We start from the raw sequence: 18428 nt of genomic DNA, 5'->3' as shown, positions 1-18428 counted from the left end.
TTTGGGATGGACTGGTTGGATCTCCTTGCAGTCCAAGGGACTCTCGAGAGTCTTCTCTTAGCATCACAATTCGAAAGCATCATTTCTTTGGTGCTCAGCCTTCCTTCTGGTCCAACTCTCAGATCTAAAACGTGACTACTGGAAAAACAGCTTTGACTATATGGACCTTTGTTGGCAAAGTGATGTCTCTGCTTTTTAATATGCTGTTTAGGTTTGTTATAGCTTTTCTTCCAAGGAGCAAGCATCTTTTCATTTCGTAGCGGCAGTCATCATCTACAGCGATTTTGGAGCCCAAGAAAATAAAATCTGTCACTGTTTCCACTTTTCCCCCATCTACTTGCCATGAAGTGATGTGAAAGTATTTACTTAAATCTGATTAACTCAGGTTCTTAAGGATAAGGGTACAGAGGGAGGGATGGGAAGTAGGTGAAAGGATCTAGTACTGTTGCTTTGCTTGTTAGTGCACTGGTCCATTTTGTTTGTTGATTTAGTTATTGGCAACATTTCTTTCCTTTTTTTTTTTTAACCTTGTATTATCACCTGTTCTCTATCCTTAATGATGACATAATTACCAACTTGTCTATGTTAATTCTATTTCCCTCTTCCTACTTCATTTCTTTGAAACACCTTTTCAGAAGCTCTTACCAGATTGTTCATGCTATTGTTTATTCCATAGTGTAAGAATTTTTTCTTCCATTCCCAGTTGATGAATTATTGTATCAGTGGTTTAAAGATTGTTTTAGGAGAGCACACTTGTGTTAAAAGCATTTCTTGATTAGTTCCATGGGTAGAGTCAGGCTTAACAATAGCTGAGAGTTGCTTTTCTCAGCTATTAAGGACCAGTATTTAGTTTTCCTGTTGACATTCAGCCTTATTTTCTAGGAAAAGTGGTGACATGACTTGGTTAATCTCTCTGTCTTTTCCACACAGTTGTGAACAAACAGATAAAGACCTGCCCATTCTATGTTGTTGCCTATTACTACTATATTGATGCTAAAGTTTAATCACTGTCCCTCACATTTTAAGTTTTTCTCCAGTTCTGTCTCTTTTAGATCTTTTGATGGCGCTCATCTTTTCTTTCGGTTGAGTGTCCATTTCTCATTTGCTGATGCTGTTCCACCCTCCCAAACTCTCTTCTTGACCACCTCTGTCTGCTTAAAGACTTGATTACAATGTGGACTCAGATTTTATTCTCTACCATTCAATCTACCACCAGCCCTGTATTGAGGCTTTTCTCTAGATCTAGCTAATCCTACTTTCCCCTGATCCAGTTCAGAATGTTTTGTCATTCTAGAACTTAATATTTCTTGACCACTGAAATATTGCCAGTTGTAAAATTTCTTTTCCATTGTGTTATCCTGTTTGTATCTCTCTGTGTGTGTTTGTACCATCCTGATTGCTAGAAGCTAATATAAATTACTCATTTCTACTTTTTATTTATTCTCCCATTGCCTTTCTTTTACCTTCTTTCTCCTGAAGTATTTACGGGGGTGGGCAGTAAATACTTACTGAATAAGTTACTTTGAAATCACTTTCCAATAATCGCTTTGTAGGTTTTTGAATGTGAGAGCATCAGCAGTCATCATTCAGAGAAGATGGAGAGCTGTACTCTCTGGAAGAACAACTCATGAACAATCCTTAATGACGAAAGTAGGTGTTAAAAAAAAGCAATTCATGTGTAAAGAACTACTTTAGAAAATAGAAAACAATAAGAGTAAAGACCTAACTATACATTTATTTTGGAGAAGGCAATGGCAACCCACTCCAGTACTCTTGCCTGTAAAACCCCATGGATGGAGGAGCCTGGTAGGCTGCAGTCCATGGGGTCGCTAAGAGTCAGACACGACTGAGCGGCTTCACTTTCAATTTTCACTTTCATGCATTGGAGAAGGAAATGGCAACCCACTCCAGTGTTCTTGCCTGGAGGATCCCAGGGACTGGGGAGTCTGGTGGGCTACTGTCTATGGGGTCACACAGAGTCAGACACGACTGAAGTGACTTAGCAATACATTTATTTTAAGTACATCATTGCAATAAATTAAAAATTATATTCACTCATAAAAATACTATTTGTAAATATTTGTGTGTGTACCTGTATTTATAAAGAATTCTCAAACCCAAGTTTGGAAAAAAGTCGTAATAGATATAGCATATCCTGTCTGTATGAGTCAAACACATACTCTCTCAGCCACAATCGGTGATCTAGTTAAAATATTTAGCATCAGTTTTAGAATAGCAGTGATATCTATGATCTTTTAATAAATTAAAAGTTTACTTGTAAATTTTTACATTCATGTAATATTCACTATGTATGATTATATACCAACTATTATTATTACAGCTTCTATTATATATTTACTAAGGGGATTCTCATGAGAAAGTTATTGTCAGCATTCCCATTTTATAGATGAATAAAGAAAGGTCTGGAGACAAAAAGGGATTTGCTCAAAGTCAGTCAACTAATATGTGGGGGTCTGTGTCATAAAACAAATCTAGTTCCTGTTTCAATCCAGAGATTTTACATGTCTTGGAATTTGATTGTAAGGATGTTCTGGAATTGAGGAACCTAAGATGGGCTGGGACTACGCCACGGTTCTTGAAGCTGCCAACAGCTTCCCTCATAGCTGCTTATGATGTCCATTCTCTTCTCTAGAGTGTAACTAGTTGTTTTATTAAGTGCCTTTGTCCTGTAGTAATATTAGTCCATTGCTCATTCACAATGAAAAGTATTAAGAAGAAGAGAGGGGAAAAGTACCTGGTATCTATAGTTCTGGTTTACACCTCCATAAAACTTCACTTTCAGCTATAGACCTCTATGGGTTTTGAAATCTATGACATATGACATCTTAAACGAAGAAATATAATTACACATTTTATTTTACATTGAGAAATTCCAGAACCTCCAGTGCGTTGAAATATTATATCTATATGTTAATGTCACTTGCAAATTTTTCCTTATAGAGACATCAAGCTGCTTGTTTGATCCAAGCTAATTTCAGAGGATATAAAGCAAGGCAGGTGTTTCTCCAGCAGAAATCAGCTGCTTTGACCATACAGAGATTCATACGAGCCAGGAAGGCTGGGAAGCATCAGAGGATGAAATATGTCGAATTAAAAAAATCTACAGTTGTCCTGCAAGCGCTGGTGCGTGGTTGGCTCGTAAGGAAAAGGGTGAGTGTTTTTAAGTAGGATATCTGTTTCCCGTAGATGCTCCCCAGAAATACAAAATAGATTCTCTCGGGCAATAAATCTCAACAAAGGAGCTGAAGTCTGAGTGAGGGCTCCACCTGTGAAGCAGGTTGTCATCCACGTCGTCCTGTGCTACCACAGGCGACTCTGTCAGGGCGTTGTAAGACCATCTGCAATAACGTCCACACCTGCAGCAGGGAAGAGTCCTCCCTAGGGTATTCATAACATCCTGGGCATCCTATATATGCAGCACTGGCAAACAGAAAAAAAAAAAACTTAAAGGAGAAATCTGTGTTTTGTTCATTGAGTATAAGCTGGAACTCTGAAGGCCAAAGGCCCCTATCGGGAGCTTCTGCTACCAGAGTCCACTACGTGGCGACACTGCCTGACACTGCAGAGATCTGGTCAGATGTTTGTCCCGCTTGATATCACCATCTCCAGAACACTGGAGCTGCTGCTAAGTCACTTCAGTCGTGTCCGACTCTGTGCAACCCCATAGATGGCAGCCCACCAGGCTCCCCTGTCCCTGGGATTCTCCAAGCAAGAACGCTGGAGTGGGTTGCCATTTCCTTCTCCAATGCATGAAAGTGAAAAGTGAAAGTGAAGTCGCTCAGTTGTGTCCGACCCTCAGCGACCCCGTGGACTGCAGCCTTCCAGGCTCCTCTATCCATGGGATTCTCCAGGCAAGAGTACTGGAGTGGGGTGCCAGTGCCTCCTCCGGAACACTGGAGAGATCCGGTCCAATGTTTGTCCCGCTTGTTATCACCTTCTCCAGCCAGTCTGCTTGGAACATGCCAGCCCTTCCTGAGTTTAGTATTCCTAGACCTCTCCTGTTACAATTGGTACATCTTAAGCCTTAGCTAGCTGCTATTGGGTAGCCTAATTAAATTCTTGAGTGAAGTGCCCAAATATAATTTTGCTTTCTATACCCTCAGTCAGGGGTTTCACCATTGAACATATTGTAAGGAATATAATTGGGGGCTTGTGGCTCAGTGGTAAACAATTCGCCTACCAATGCAGGAGATGCAGGAAACGTGAGTTCAGTCTCTGGGTCGGGAAGATGCCCTGAAGGTGAAAATAGCTCCCCACTCCAGTGTTCTTGTCTCAGAAATCCCGTGGACAGAGGAGTCTGGTGTGCTTCAGTCCGTGGGGTCGCAAAGAGTCAGACACAACTTAGGGACTGAACAACAGCAGCAAAGGAATATAATTACTTCAAGTCACAATGTAGATAATTTTAACAGTTAAAAGCTAACTTGCTATTGCTAATTTATATAACTTGATATTGAAGATATACAGAAATAAGCATTGGTTGATCTTCTCAAGAGTTAACTATTTGATTGTTAATTTTTTTTCTCCTTCAGATCTCAGAGCAGAGAGCCAAAATCCGGCTTCTTCACTTCGCAGCAGCTGCCTTTTATCACCTGTCTGCTGTTAGAATTCAAAGAGCCTACAGGCATCACATGGCTCTGAAGAACACTAACAATAAACAGCTTAACTCAGCCATCTGTATTCAGGTTAGCTTTCCTTTGCATTAAGACTATGATCTAATTTTTGTTTAAAGTTTTTTGATATTTCATAAGCAATTTCCAAATACCTCTACTAAGGTTATATAACATTTGGCTTTGGCCACACAGCTGTTAGGATGTCGTGATGGTTTAGAGATAAGTTGATGTTTTATGGCACAGCACTGAAGCTATGAATTATTCTCTGGTGCTTTGGACTCATTTACTCTTCTGCTAGCAACATCTGAGGGTACCTATTTCTCTCTCCACATTCTTGCCAACTTGTGGCATTGGAAGACTCTGTGATTTCTGTCATTTTGATGAATGGCAAATTATATCATTTTTGTTTTGGATTTCCTTTGACTGCTAACAATTCTGAAAAAACATTTCACCTGTGTTGATTATTCAGATTCTTATCTGTGTATAGTGTGCTTTAAAAAGATTTTTTTCCATATACCTTGCTTGTTTTTCTGTTGAGTGTTTTTTTCTTAATAAATTATAAGAGTTCATTATGTATTCTGAATAAGAATCCCATTTGTGTGTTAAGTAAAAAAAGTAATTGAATACACAGCTTAATAAGATTTATATAAATTATGAAATGAGGAATATGTTGTGCAGGGTTGAATTCACATGCACACACTTGCACAGGCACACACTCACACTCACATACTGTGGCCTGGAAGGATCTGCACTAACTTGAGTGGAAAAGTAATGCCACTGGGGAGGGTTGAAAGATATTCAATATAATGTTCTATTTATTTCATTGGTATATATATGTATACATTTATTTTAAAAAACCTGAAATAATAAAGATCTTCATCTGTCTTAAACAGAGATGGTTTCGAGCAAGATCACAGCGTAAGAGGTTTCTTCAGAAATACAGCATCGTGAACATTCAGCGTGAAGCTCGAGAACAAGCGAGCCAGCACAGCAGGGCTGCCTCCGTTATACAGAGAGCTGTCCGCCGTTTCCTCCTCCGTAAAAAGCAGGAAAACTTTAACAAAAGAATTGCTAAAATTCAGGTAACTAAAAATATTATGATTTTGCAATTCATCTACATGATACCTAACATTTTATTTTATTTTATTTTTTGGCCATACCTCAAGGCTTGCAGGATCTTTGTTCCCCAACCAGGAATTGAACTCAAGCCACAGCATGGAAAGTGGACTCATCCTAACCACTGGACCACCCAGGAATTCTACATCTAATATTTCAAAAAGCACAATTGCACACATTCTAGAAAACTAAGGCTGGCCAATAGAATCATTCATAAGCACTATGCTACCATAATTTCATTGTTAAGCACTTTATTTTCAAATTCCCTATAGGAAGTTGATGACTGAGAGCTGCAAAGGTATTTTTTTCATTTTGAATACAGTTAGCCACCTTTGACCAATGAATGCTACTTTAGCTCATATGCAGGAATATTATACGTATTTCTTCTTAAAAAAATTTACTTTGCTCTTTATTAGATCCTGAATTGAAGTTCTACTTGCAAAGTGTCTGACTGCATCATATAATTTTACTGAAAATATTTACTTTGTTTGGAAGTAGATATAGATATAAATTCACAACATCAGGGGTTGCAATCTTCAAGTTACTGGTTTGTCTCTTTAAGGCACTATGGAGAGGATATTCTTGGAGGAAGAAAAATGATACTTCAAAAACTAAAGCCATTCGACAGAGACTTCAGTGTGTTAACAGGGAGATTCGGGAAGAAAACAAGCTCTACCACAGAACAGTAGTTGCCCTGCACCATCTCCTGACGTACAAGTACCTTTCCACTGTGCTTGAGGCCCTGAAGCACCTGGGTTAGTGTGTTTCAACAGTATCTTGTAGAAGGTTAGAAATGCATTTTTACCTTAGAGTAGGCAAAGAAGGGGCTCCCCAGGTGGCGCTAGTGGTAAAGAGCCTGCCTGCCAGTGCAGGAGATGTAAGAGACGTGGGCTTGATCCCTGGGTCTGCAACATCCCCTGGAGGAGGGCATGGCAGCCCACCCCAGTATTCTTGCCTAGAGAATCCCCATGGACAGAGGAGCCTGGTGGGCTACAGTCCATGGGGTCACAAAGAGACAGACAGGACTGAAGCCACTTAGCACACACGAGTAGTTAAGAGGCTGATTTCTGTTGTTGTGAATCTCTCTTTTTTTTCTTCCTCTTTCAGAGGCAGTTACTAGATTGTCTTCAATTTGCTGCGAGAAGATGGCCCAGAGCGGAGCAATCTCTAAAGTATTTGTCTTGATCCGAAGCTGTAACCGGAGCGTCCCGTGTATGGAGGTCATCAGATACGCCGTGCAAGTCTTGCTTAATGTCGCCAAGGTACTTTTCAGCTCAATTGTGAAGCGTCCCGTGGTCCAGAGCTCTCCTCCAGCAAGTTAGGTCTATGCTTGCTTTCTCTAGAGCTGAGATCTCCAAGTTACAGTGCGTTTACTGCATGCCAGGGTTTTAGGGGGATATGCTGACTCGTGTGATATAGCTGTACATAGAAACACTGAATGTTATGATTTTATTTCTTTTGTTTTTGTAGTATTGATAACAGTGATGGCAAGCATTTATCAAGGACTTGCTAACTACGTGCTAGTGCTTTTCATGCATCATTTAATTAAGTCCTCATGTTAATCCTCTAAGGTGGTTTGTATCATCCTTCCCATTCTGTTGTTTTCTGTTCAGTCGTGTCCTACTTTGCTACCCCATCGTCTGCTGCCTGCCAGGTTCCCCTCTCCTTTACCATCTCCCACAGTTTGCTCAAATTCACGTCCCTTGAATTGGTAATGCCATCTAACCATCTCATCCTTTGTCACCCCCTTCTCCTGCCTTCAATCTTTCCCAGCATCAGGGTCTTTTCCTATGAGTTGGCTCATCAGAAATTAGGTGGCCAAAGTATTGGAGCTCCAGCGTCAGTCCTTCCAATGAATTTTCAGGGTTGATTTCCTTTTGGATTGACCAGTTTGATCTCCTTGCTGACCAAGGGACTCTCAAGAGTCTTCTCCAGCACCACAATTTGAAAGCATCAGTTCTTCAGTGCTCAGCTTTCTTTATGGTCCAACTCTCAGATCTGTACATGACTATTAGAAAAACCATAGCTTTGACTATATGGACCTTTATTGGCAAAGAGATGTTTGTCATAGCTTTCCTTCCAAGGACCAACCGTCTTTTAATTTCATGGCTTGAAGTCATTGTCCCCAGTGATTTTGGACCCCAAGAAAATTTGTCACTGCTTCCACTTCTTCCCTATTTGTCATGAAGAGATGGGACCAGATGCCACGATCTTCAAGTCTTTAATGTTGAGATTCAAGCCAGTTTTTTCACTCCCATCTTGTAGTGAAGGAATAATCATCCTTACAGGAGGGAGGGTCCCAGCCCGAGGACCAGCGTGTGGTCAGTGGTGGGGCCGGACGTGGGCTCACATATATCCCCTGCCAGAGCTGACCCTCCACACGCTGTGCTGTACCAGGGTAGCAGCACCTCTTCCTATCACATGTGGCAAAACAGGCTGATACCACCGCTGTACTCGGGCTCCCTGGGACACTCTAGGTATGAATGTCAGCCTTTTGGCCTTGGACTGCTCAAGGTAGTCTCCACCAAACTTTAACACATGCAGAGATGTCGACATGGCAGGTTTATCCTCCTCGCCCTATCTATCAGCCGTAACTTTGAGACTTCCCCTGGGCTTTTTTCTTTTTGAGGAGTGGTGGTTGAGACAGAGACTCTGATGCCAGACTGCCTGGGCTTGCATCCCAGCTCTGCCGCTCACTCTGGGTTACTCAGCCTCTCTATGCTTCCCTTTTTTTAATGTAAACTGACAGTAGTCATCATACCTTTCTCATAATATTATTGTGAGAATAAATGAATCCGTGCACATAATGTGCTTAATCCGTAGATGTGCCAAACAAGTGCTGAGTGTTCACATAGCTTTGCTGTTTTTCTCTTAGTACCAGTAGCATCATCTGTTACCGTGCAGATGTCAACATGAATCTAATGATGCGGTTCACAGTTGAAGCATGAAAGATAGATTCTTGGCTAATGATCATCACATTTATTTATTTTAAAGCAAGCTCACCTTCTTCTTACCTTTATGGTTATCTTAACCTATGAGTGCCTATCACAGCTACGAGTGCCTATCACAGCTATGATTATCTATCACAGATATGGTATGTTTTTTCTGACAGGGTCTCACTAAAATGTCCTTGTTTTTTACCTTGTTTTCATTTACATCAAGGTGTGCATTTTCAGAGATTTCAGATTTGATTCATTTTTTGTGGAACTTTAAAGTAGGCTGAGAAGAAAAACATTAAAAGGCACATCTGCATATAAGATGGATCCAGAAATGACCTCAGAAAGTCATCTCATAAAGTCCTCATTCTCGATGCAGATGGTCCAAAACTTGTCTCTAAGCCTCCTTCTCAGTTGGTGTTTCTAAGAGAATCTGCCCTCATTGTAACTCGTAACCTGGTTCTGTTCCCCTCCAGTATGAGAAGACGACTTCTGCGATTTATGATGTCGAAAACTGTGTAGATACACTGCTGGAGCTTCTGCAGATGTACCAGGAAAAGTCTGGTGACAAAGTCGCCGACAAGAGCAGAAGCATTTTCACAAAAACCTGTTGTTTGTTGGCTGTTTTATTAAAGACGACAACTCGAGCTTCAGTGAGTATTCATCAGCTTTTTTTCCTTTGCGGTAATTTTTGCATGTTCTTAAGCCCAAGACTTTTATGCAGAAAGTATAACTTAAATAGGGTTTTGTGTGTGTTCACACCTTCTTTTTGGGCTGATCTGATTGTTCCTCACATGTCAGAGGAGCTGAATTCTAGAAGTAGGACTTATTACAGCCCTTGAAGTAGGAAAATGGAACCCACTCCAGCATTCTCGCCTGGAAACTTCCATGGACAGAGGAGCCTGGTGGGCTGCAGTCCATCGGACCCCAAAGAGTCGGACGTGACTGGGCACACACAGGAGCAACCAGCTTCCATGTACTTGAGGGAAGTCAGAACTGTGCAAACCAGGAAGCAGGCCAGTGTATTGGCTTCTTATCCTCTCGCTGTGATGTAAAGACGTGTCAGGCATTCCCTCGTGAGGTCTCTGAGTTACCCTCTCCAGGTGTGCAGTCAGCAGGTCTCACCGTGGGCCAGGATAGGATTGTGACCTTTATCCTGAGAACTGCAGGAAACCACTAAAGGTGTCTTAAGCAAAGGAATATGTTCCAGTTTAAATTCTAACATCACCTTGGCTGCTGATTGAAGAATGGGTTTGGGAGAGTGTGTAGAGGTAGGGAGACCATCAAGGAAGGAGGCAAGTGTAGGCACTCAGGGGTCCGGGCCAGAGACTGTGCTTGACCTGGGGCTGCTTCTGTGAGAGGTAGGTGGGTAACACTGGAATCTTTGAGGAGGTAAAATTCATGAGACTTGATAACGATGTAGAATAGGTATATTGACTCTAATGTTTGCTTTTTTTATTCAGTATGGAATTAAGTGTATCATTTTTGAATGTTTGCCCTCTTCGTTATTCTTTTAAATTAGTTTATAGTTTAAACCAGTCTAACTGCTGCACTTGGAGAGCATGGCTTTTTACCGTTAAAAGCTTGTCAGTTACTGCACAGTGTTTGTTAACTGTGATTGATTTTTCTGGCAAAGAAAGGATATGAAGTTTAATCCTATTTTAATAAACATAAACTATTTTAATAAACATACATTTTCTTTTTTAGGATGTTCAAAGTAGGTCCAAAGTTGTCGACCGTATTTATAGTCTCTACAAACTTACAGCTCATAAGCATAAAGTGAATACTGAAAGAATCCTTTGTAAACAAAAGAAGAATTCTTCTGTGAGCCTTTCCTTTTTTCCAGAAACACCTGTAAGAACCAGAATGGTTTCAAGGTAAGCAGTAAATGTACCCTTGCAGTTGCATGTCACCAAGTGTTCATTTGTTCATTGAGCCAGGGCTTCCCGGGTAGCTCAATGGTAAAGGATCCGCCTGCCAAGCAGGAAATGCAAGATGTGGGTTCAGTCCCTGGGTGGGGAAGATCCCCTGGAGAAGGGAATGCCAACGCCCTCCAGTATCCTTGCCTGGGAATCCCGTGGACAGAGGAGCCTGGCGGGCTGTGGTGCACAGGGCTGCAGAGAGCCGGACGCTACTGAGCACCTCCACCACCTTTTCTACGTATGATGTTTATTTTAGAACTTGGTGTATTTTAATATGAATTACATTGTAGAACTATTCACATATTAACGAAGATTCTTCCCCCCACCCCCTCTTTTGAAATTTGTTGTTCAGTCGCTCAGTCACGTCCGACTCTTTGCGACCCCATGGACTGCAGCGTTCCAGGCCTCCCTGTCCTTCACTATCTCCCAGAGCTTGCTCAAACTCATGAGTCGGTGATGCCATCCAACCATCTTATCCTCTGTCATCCCCTTCTCCTCCAGCCCTCAATCTTTCCCAACATCAGGACATAGTCAGGGGTTTGTTTTGGGGGGGCTGTTGTTGGGGAGAGTGGGCAGGTAAAACTCCAAACAGTATATATGCACCTTTTCTGAGATAAAATATTTCTGTCACAACAAAGTTCCCTTGTGCCCCTTTCAGTCAGTTCTCTCACGTTGACCCCCGATCCTGGAAACTACTGACATGATTTCAGTATCTTTAGTTGTGTCTTTTCTGCTGTGTCCCATACATGGGATCAAACATAGGCAGCTTTCTGTGACAAACTTCTCTATTTAGCTTGATAAATACACCTTTGTGAGGTTCATCTACATCTTACATGGCCTAGATTTCATCTCTCTCTTCACACAGTGCTCGTCCATGATAGGGAAACACCCACGCTGTGTGACCACTCCCCTCCCCACCCCCCAATTAATTGAGATTTGGAATTTTCACTGGAAAGAGTAAGAAAATGGAATTGCATATAGTGATAGGGATTCATGTGAGGAAGATGGATATGATGCTATTTTCTCAGTGAAGGAGATAATAAACATTAACTCCGCAGCAGATGGGGGAGGGCGTGGAGGGGACATTTGAAAAATAAAATAGTCATCTTGGGGAAAGAGAAAGGAAGCAATTTCTAGGTGGTTTCAATCGCTGGTGTACAATCAGCCAGCCTGGTTGTGTAGTTTCTCTTTAGCACCGTTCAGCATGCAGGAACGGAAAAGGCAGATGCCTGGATTCAACTGGGAATCCGTCTAGAACTTTCCAGCTGAATTCAGTAGGAAAGAGCGACAATAGCGTTAACAGCATTTGCAAAGGAGATTATACTGGGGTACCCAAGGCAGACAGGAGGGAAAGGTATGCAGCGGGAAGCAAAGGTGTGCAGTGCTGTGCTGGGGGTAGGCTTGCACTGAGGTCCAGGAAAGTGGGCCCCCGGCGGGCGGAGCCTGCGAGCATGGACATGTTAAGTTGAAGGATGTGGATGAATCCCAAGTGGCGGTTGGGGCTGGAAGGCTAGGCACCTTCTGAGGGTGGTGCCAGTCTATCGTGTGGTCATGTGACAAGGGGTGGAGCTGCAGGAAAGGGGAAGAAATGGACAGAAGAGGGGGTCATCTCTTTGGCTGTAAGGATTTGGAGTTCTGAGACGGGACAGGAATCCAGTGGAGACTAGGAACCAGGTTTACATATAAAACCCTGGGGTTTCATGGCTGAATATCCTGAGCTTCAAAGGAGCCACCATCATCCTTGGGGAAGATAGGGAGTAATGATCTGAAGTTATAACAGGAAGCCTCCCACCTGCGTGAGGGGCCTGGAGGGGGTGATGTGTCCACGAGGGGCCACCTTTCAGTTAAGACAAAGCAGTGGACATGACTCTCTTAAGAGAAGAACTCAGTTAATGAAAGGTTTTTGTTCTTCTCACAGACTCAAACCAGACTGGGTTTTGAGAAGAGATAATGTGGAAGAAATCATGACTCCTCTGAAAGCTATTCAGATGGTGATGGACACGCTCAGCCTTCCTTATTAGCAGAGGCAAGCGTCTCGGCCTGTACAGGAAAAGACACAGGAAAGCTCATCATGCAGATGGAAAGTGGTTTTAGGTTTCTTTGTACAACTTTTAAAAATCTGACTTTGTATTAAAGTTAAAAAGATATATGTAACAAATAAACTTTATATTCTTTCTTTCTCTTATTTAATAGCTTTATTCAGGTAACAAACTGATGTCACGACATGATTCCAACACTGTTATCCATGGCTGTCATCTTAAAATAGCGCATTAGTTTGCGTATAATCATATTCCTAAAGGGAAAAGAGTAGCTCAGTGTTCCTGTTTTATAGGTAAATTGAGGCATTTGTCCAAAATAAATGTTGAAAAGTTAAGAGTCTGCCAACTCACACAGAAGTGAGAAGAGGATAAAATAACCCCACAAATGCCATCGACCCCTGCTTCCTGACGACCATCCAGATGGGCAACTGAGCCCCTCCGGGCACATTGGGCAAATTCAGCCCACCTCATCACATACTAAAAACCTTAGACTTGGAACTGAGTGGGGCTATAATTTGACCTGGGGAGAGCAAGGTTGTAATAGAAACTCTAGTCCCTGAGCACAGGCCTGAAGATGATTCATTTATGAAACACCACCCGTTTTTCATAGCTTTGGGTCGCTGCTGCCAACCCTGCACCCGTGGTTCCTGGGCTGCAGACGCCTACCTCCAGTGGCTGTTTGCAGTCTGATCGGGTCCCAAAGTCTGTCTAGAAATGGGGGCCAGGACAGTTCTTAACTGTTAGAAATAAATCAGTAATAGCCAGAAATGGAAAGACCATTTAACTATTTGTTGGAGTAAGGATTAAACTTAATTAGAAATTGTCTGAGACCTGGTTAGAATAGATCTAAAGACCATATTGATGTATTGTAGAATATATTGAAGGTAACTAGAGAATTTTTTTTGTTGTTGTCTTCCAATAAAGTGTTTTGGGCACTCTTGGTACTGAGAATTTTCCAAACTGTGGTTTTTGTTGACTCTCCCAAATGCTTCATTTTTCATGTCACAGAATTTTAGTATAAACAGTTTATTTACTTGGTAAATTATACTGCTAGGATATAGTCAAGCAGCATAAAATTGGTATTCATTTCTTCTAAGATGATTATGACCAATTAGTATTTGCACAAGAAGTATTTCTATCAAGTAATACATGAAAAATGATTTCCAGATAGTACATTTAAAACCTTTTACTGATTAAGAAAATGCTGTCTTTTTGATTACTTTTTAAATTTTTATATTGTCCACCTGTTACTGATTCTCTGTATAAAGAAAGCATTATAACCTACTATAGTTCTACTTTCAACAAAGGAAGAATTCCAGTGAAAACACTTTGCTTATAACTTCTTCACAGGAGGTAAAATCAATGCAGATAAACATTCATTTACAATCTGTTTGAGGGCATGTGTATTTGTGAGTGTGTGTAAAAATTTCCAACCTATGTAGAGAAAGAAGGATGGTCTAAAAACCTGCTTATTTCAAGAAATGCTTATGGGAGCTACATAAAGTAGTGTTTCTAAAGCTTTCATAGATTATGGACCATTTTTTTTTTCCCTCCAATTTTACAGAAGCCTATTTCAGAAACATCTTAAAAGAACAGAGGTGTTTTTTTTTTTAAATTTTAATAATCTAATTTTATTTTGATTTGTTTTTGTTTTTTCACCTTTTGGCCTCACCATGTAGCATGTGATGTGGGTCCTTAGTTTCTCTACCAGGGATCGAACCCACACACTGCGCTTCAGAAGCACAGAGTCTTAACCCCTGGAATGCCAAGGAAGTCCCTAATTTTATTCTATGAATAATACTCCATCATTAATGCAGATAACTTGTATTTAGAATAATGGTTTATTTTGGATTATCTAAAAAAACAATGAAATTTGTTCTAAACTTTGCCCTTGTTTTGCCAAGGCATCATTAAGTTTCATACCTGCTGAACATTATTAGAGATAAACTCTTTCTTGTATCAATAATTGTGATTGATCTTTATTGTTGTGTGTTGGTACATTAAGAGTCCAATAAGATCTATATGCATTAATAGGACAGCAAATCTGGAAAACTCAGCAGTGGCCACAGGACTGGCAAAGGTCAGTTTTCATTCCAATCCCAAAGAAAGGCAATGCCAGAGAATGCTCAGACTACCACACAATTACACTCATCTCGCACGCTAGCAAAGTAATGCTCAAAAATTCTCCAAGCCAGGCTTCAACAGTACATGAACTGTGAACTTCCAAATGTCAAGCTGGATTTAGAAAAGTCAGAGGAACCAGAGATCAAATTTCCAACGTCCATTGGATCATTGAAAAAGCAAAAGAGTTCCAGAAAAACATCTACTTTTGCTTTATTGACTACACAAAAGCCTTTTGGGAATACCAGACCACCTGACCTTCCTCCCGAGAAATCTGTATACAGGTCAAGAAGCAATAGTTAGATCTAGACATGGAACAACAGACTGGTTCCAAATCAAGAAAGGAGTACATCAAGGCTGTATATTGTCACCCTGCTTATTTAACTTATATGCAGAGTACATCGTGCAAAATGCCAGGCTGGATGACGCACAAGCTGGAATCAAGATTGCTGGGAGAAATATCAGTAACCTCAGATATACAGATGACACCACACTTAATGGCAGAAAGCAAAGAAGAACTAAAGGGCCTCTTAGTGAAAGGAGAATGAAAAATTTGGCTTAAAGCTCAACATTCAGAAAACTAAGATCATGGCATCCAGTCCCATCACTTCATGGCAAATAGATGGGGAAACAATGGAAACAGACTTTATTTTTTTGGTCTTCAAAATCACTGCAGATGGAGACTGCAGCCATGAAATTAAGACACTTACTCCTTGGAAGAAAAGCTATGACCAACCTACACAGCATATTAAAAAGCAGAGACATTAATTTAGCAAGAAAGGTCTGTCTAGTCAAAGGTATGGTTTTTCCAGTAGTATTGTATGGATGTTAGAGTTGGACCATAAAGAAAGCTGAGCGCCAAAGAACTGATGCTTTTGAACTGTGGTGTTGGAGAAGACTCTTGAGAGTCCCTTGGACTGCAAGGAGATACAACCAGTGCATCCTAAAGGATCAGTCCTGAATATTCATCGGAAGGACTGATGCTGCAGCTCAAACTCCAATACTTTGGCCACCTGATGCAAAGAACTGACTCACTGGAAAATACCCTGATGCTGGGAAAGATTGAAGGCGGGAGGAGAAGGGGACAACAGAGGATGAGATGGCTGGATGGCATCACCAACTCAATGGACATGAGTTTGGGTGAACTCCGGGAATTGGTGATGGACAGGGAAGCCTGGTGTGCTGCAGTCCATGGGGTTGCAAGGAGTAGGACACGACTGAGCAACTGAGCTGTACTGAACTGAACATCTGTGTTTATCTTAGCAATGTTATTAAGGACATGGGTTACTCGGTGTCTCCCTCCACTGGTACTTTCTCTGAGGCTCTCTCTGCGCTGTGGCCACTTTCCTATAAGCCCTCTCAATGCCACGTGTGTCCTCTCTGCTCTAAAATAGGTGATGACCTCCTGCACAGGCAGCAGCCCTCTGCTTCCCTCACACGCAGGCGGCTTTCGAGTAGAACTCCCCCCTGATTCGTAGCCTTGCTGTCAGCATGCACATGTTCGCTCTTCAACAGCCTCCGGGAGTGTGTCTGGCTACGTTCCTCTATTTGTGTGCCACATAATTTTGTCTTGTGTCCTAGACTCACTGAATATTGTATTGTGGAGACAGGATTGTCTTGTATCCCTCCGTCCACCCCCCCAAAATGTTTTTAACAACTTGATCGGCTCAAGCTGAGCATTGATTGTGCAGTGGTAGCTCAAATCTTATTTCAATTATTTTTGATCCTTATCTGAGTTACTTTGAGTTTGCATAATACGTAGATATTCAAGAGTCATTTGGAGGGGCTTCCCTCATGGCTCAGTGGTAAAGAATCCACCTGCCAGTGCAGGAGACAAGTTAATTCCCTGATCAGAGAGGATCCCACATGCCTTGGAGCAGCTAAGCCCGGGTGCCACAACTACTGAGCCTGTGCTCTAAAACCCAGGAGCTGCAGCCCCTGGAGCCCGCATGCTCTAGATTCCGTGATCTGCAACAAGGAGCCCAGGAACTGCAACGAAGGCAGCTCCCACTCTGCACAACTAGAGAAAGGCCACGTGGCAAGGAAGACCCAGCACAGCCACAAAAAGCCCAGCAGGAATCATTTGGTGATTTACAGAGAAATCACACCCAAAAGTCGGGCCCGTCTTTTCGCACTCTCTAGCCTCATTTCCCCATTGCCCCCTTTCTCAGTGGACATTACTGCCCCCGCCCACCTCACTGGTACCTGTGGCTGGAATGTCAGTGGGCTTTTTCTTTAAACCCAAGGCTTCACTCCATTGCAAAGTGCTGAGTGCTGAGTTCTGTCAGGCTGTAGCCTGTGAAAATGGTCTACTGCCTGAGAGAACTGACTTCCTTGCCTTCTTTCAACTGAATTCTCCCATCCAGAAATGGTCTGCTGTCTTCCATTCTGCTGTGTGTCAGCGTATCTGGCTTCTTGGTTTCCGTTGGGGGTGAGTTTGGATTTTGTTTAGAGTTGCTAGAGTTTACTTGTGCATATTCGAAGCTGAAGTTGAAGAGGTGTTTTATCATCTGTTTTATTCCTCTTCCAAAACACATGCCTTTTATTTTCATTTTTTTAAAAATGAATAAAGGACATTCAAGATGAAAACTTAGGTGCAATATAAGGTTATGAATGACGTCATCTTACCCCCAGAGAATTTATTTCTGTTCCCAACTGACAGCTAGCCTAGAAACACTAACTACTGCACACCACCTTTATCCAGTTTGGATTGAGATGGTGTTGAGGTGGATTTGGGTCCCTAGACAGTCTGTATCTGCTTCTCACATACTCTCATTTTTCAAGGCCCTAGAGCTTTCTATTCTCTTGCAGGCTCTGCAAACCACTGTTAGGTTCCTAACAGGCCCCAGGGTCTGTCGATAGCTCTGCATGTCATCTTAGTCTTTTTTAGCATCAGTCCCGAATCAAGGATTGCTATGAGAGGAGAAAGAACGGAAGTGAAGTCATTCAATCGTGTCTGACTCTTTGCAACCCCATGGACTGTAGCCCGCCAGCCTCCTCCGTCCATGGGATTCTCCAGGCAAGAATACTGGAGTGGGTTGCCATTTCCTTCTCCAGGGGATCTTCCAGACCCAGGGACCGAAGCCGGGTCTCCTGCATTGCAGGCAGACGCTACCGTCTGAGCCGCCAGGGAAGCCCTGTGAGAACGGAAGTGCCTCCTGCATGATGGGATGAAATCCCTGTGCTTCCCTTCTCTTAAATCTTGGCCCTGAAATTCTTCAATGTCTTGGTAGTGCACTACTGCCTTCCAACAGCTTTTAATACTTTATTAAATATTTATAGTTGCTATCGATGTCCAGCACTTTGGTTCAGATAGTAAAGAATCCACTTGCCAATGTAGGAGACCTGGGTCCGATCCCTGGGTTGGGAAGATCCTCTGGAGGAGGGAATGACCACTCACTCTAGTATTCTTGCCTGGAGAATCCCATGGACAGAGGAGCCTTGCAGGCTACAGTCCATGGAGTCACAAAGAGTCGGACACGACTTAGTGACTGACACACACATGGTTGCTATCAGTAAGAGGACTGAGCTAAAACAACCCAATCCACCTGTGATGGAGGAATTCCCATTCTTCTGACTTTCAAATATGTTGAAAATGGTGAGTATGATGTGGCTTGTCATGATGTCAGCAACTTCATCTGATTTGGTTCAGCTAAAGTATGA

The 18428-nt window shown here is 42.1% G+C and overlaps 1 protein-coding gene across 2 annotated transcripts in view; it reads left to right on the top strand.

The window, feature by feature from the left end:
• The window catches only part of ASPM (assembly factor for spindle microtubules), a 61318-nt gene extending 48692 nt beyond the window's left edge, over nt 1-12626 (top strand). For both annotated transcript variants that reach the window (XM_068986210.1, XM_068986209.1), the window contains 9 exons: nt 1554-1650; nt 2962-3171; nt 4551-4703; nt 5525-5713; nt 6310-6502; nt 6855-7009; nt 9160-9336; nt 10391-10560; nt 12524-12626. In XM_068986210.1, coding sequence (XP_068842311.1) covers nt 1554-1650; nt 2962-3171; nt 4551-4703; nt 5525-5713; nt 6310-6502; nt 6855-7009; nt 9160-9336; nt 10391-10560; nt 12524-12626 — 1447 coding nt within the window. The remainder of the gene's footprint in view (nt 1-1553; nt 1651-2961; nt 3172-4550; nt 4704-5524; nt 5714-6309; nt 6503-6854; nt 7010-9159; nt 9337-10390; nt 10561-12523) is intronic.
• The last annotated feature ends 5802 nt before the right edge of the window (nt 12627-18428 follow it).

This window comes from Capricornis sumatraensis, chromosome 14 (genome assembly GCF_032405125.1).
Source record: "Capricornis sumatraensis isolate serow.1 chromosome 14, serow.2, whole genome shotgun sequence".
NCBI lineage: Eukaryota > Metazoa > Chordata > Mammalia > Artiodactyla > Bovidae > Capricornis > Capricornis sumatraensis.
This window is presented reverse-complemented; position numbering and strand designations above follow the sequence as displayed.